Below are 2008 nucleotides of genomic sequence, written 5' to 3' on the forward strand. Positions count from 1 at the left end.
CCACGGCTGAAAGGGCGAGCATGTTTAGTGTGACAGGGATTCGAACCTGCGACCCTCAGATTGCGAGTCGAGTGCCTTAACCACCTGGCCATGCCGGGCCTTACACACTTTGAAAAGTGTTATTATTCTTTTAGTGAAATATGTTCTGTTGCTGAACAGAATACTACAATATACTGTACATACCTGTAACACTGTAAATACTGTACTGACATGAACGGCAAATATCATCACTCCAATGAAAATACACAAAACTCCATCTGATTTCAGACGAATTAGCTAAAGGAAGAAAAAATGATTAATATATGAAAATCTCAGACTGGTAGATTGTTTAGGCAGAGTATTCATTATGAGTACGCTGAAATGGACTGCTACTGCCCGTTGTAAGAAACACATGCAGAGGATGACGTTTCAAAAGTCTTCCGTCTTCAGATGACGAAAGACTGAAAACTTTCAAAACATCGTCCTCTGCTCTCGTGTTTTCACAATAGGCAGTTGCCGTCCATTCCAGTTTATTCATAATATATGAAATGTTTAATCATACCTAATAAATTAGAATTAAACTATTACAACATTATTATGTAAGTAATGGGAAGCAAGTCAGTTCAAAATTGCTATTAGCTTTCTGTTTAATCTGCTTGACAATATATTTGACAGAATAGCTTTCTGTTTAATCTGCTTGACAATATATTTGACAGAATAGCTTTCTGTTTAATCTGCTTGACAATATATTTGACAGAATAGCTTTCTGTTTAATCTGCTTGACAATATATTTGACAGAATAGCGTTCTGTTTAATCTGCTTGACAATACATTTGACAGAATAGCGTTTTGTTTAATCTGCTTGACAATACATTTGACAGAATAGCTTTGTTTAATCTGCTTGACAATATATTTGAAAGAATATCTTTCTGTTTAATCTCCTTGACAATACAGTTAATATTAGTATTTATATAATCAAAGATACAGGGTCTGGTCAATTCGATCGAGCTCAATTAATTAAAAACACCTCTACTAAGTTAAAGGGATATCCCCCCCACATGTAATATTTTTCCATACATACATGTGTATTGGTTTATTAAGAGTTAAAATGAAGAGGTGTTAAGCAATGACCATTTCATTTTGTGTGGTAGCCAGTAAATAAGTTGTAAACCGCCACTTTCACCAACAGTGGTAACCAGTAAATAAGTTGTTAACCATCACTTTCTCCAACAGTGGTAACAAGTAAATAAGTTCTAAACTATCACTTTCACCAACAGTGGTAACCAGTAAATAAGTTGTAAACCGTCAGTTTCACCAACAGCAGTAACCAGTAAATAAGTTGTAAACCATCAGTTTCACCAACAGCAGTAACCAATAAATAAGTTGTAAACCGTCACTTTCACCAACAGCGGTAACCAGTAAATAAGTTGTAAACCGTCACTTTCACCAACAGCAGTAACCAGTAAACCGTCAATTTCTCCAACAGTGGTAACAAGTAAATAAGTTCTAAACTATCACTTTCACCAACAGTGGTAACCAGTAAATAAGTTGTAAACCGTCAGTTTCACCAACAGTGGTAACCAATAAATAAGTTGTAAACCATCACTTTCACCAACAGCAGTAACCAGTAAATAAGTTGTAAACCATCAGTTTCACCAACAGCAGTAACCAATAAATAAGTTGTTAACCATCACTTTCTCCAACAGTGGTAACAAGTAAATAAGTTCTAAACTATCACTTTCACAAACAGCGGTAACCAGTAAATAAGTTGTAAACCGTCACTTTCACCAACAGCGGTAACCAGTAAATAAGTTGTAAACCGTCACTTTCACCAACAGCGGTAACCAGTAAATAAGTTATAAACTGTCACTTTCACCAACAGTGGTAACCAGTAAATAAGTTGTAAACCATCACTTTCACCAACAGCAGTAACCAGTAAATAAGTTGTCTGGAATTTCGTATGGAGGCTGCATGACAACACTCTTCCATTTCTTCTCTGGTTTCCCATATTTTCTATGCCCCTCCTGTCA

The 2008-nt window shown here is 35.8% G+C and overlaps 1 protein-coding gene across 1 annotated transcript in view; it reads right to left on the bottom strand.

Moving 5' to 3' along the window:
* The window catches only part of LOC111088491 (pecanex-like protein 1), a 16841-nt gene that overhangs the window by 11154 nt on the left and 3679 nt on the right, over positions 1-2008 (bottom strand). Inside the window, exon 2 of the mRNA XM_022398787.1 lies at positions 184-276. Within this exon, the coding sequence (XP_022254495.1) occupies positions 184-276 (93 nt within the window). The remainder of the gene's footprint in view (positions 1-183; positions 277-2008) is intronic.

Source organism: Limulus polyphemus, unplaced genomic scaffold, assembly GCF_000517525.1.
Source record: "Limulus polyphemus unplaced genomic scaffold, Limulus_polyphemus-2.1.2 Scaffold3865, whole genome shotgun sequence".
NCBI lineage: Eukaryota > Metazoa > Arthropoda > Merostomata > Xiphosura > Limulidae > Limulus > Limulus polyphemus.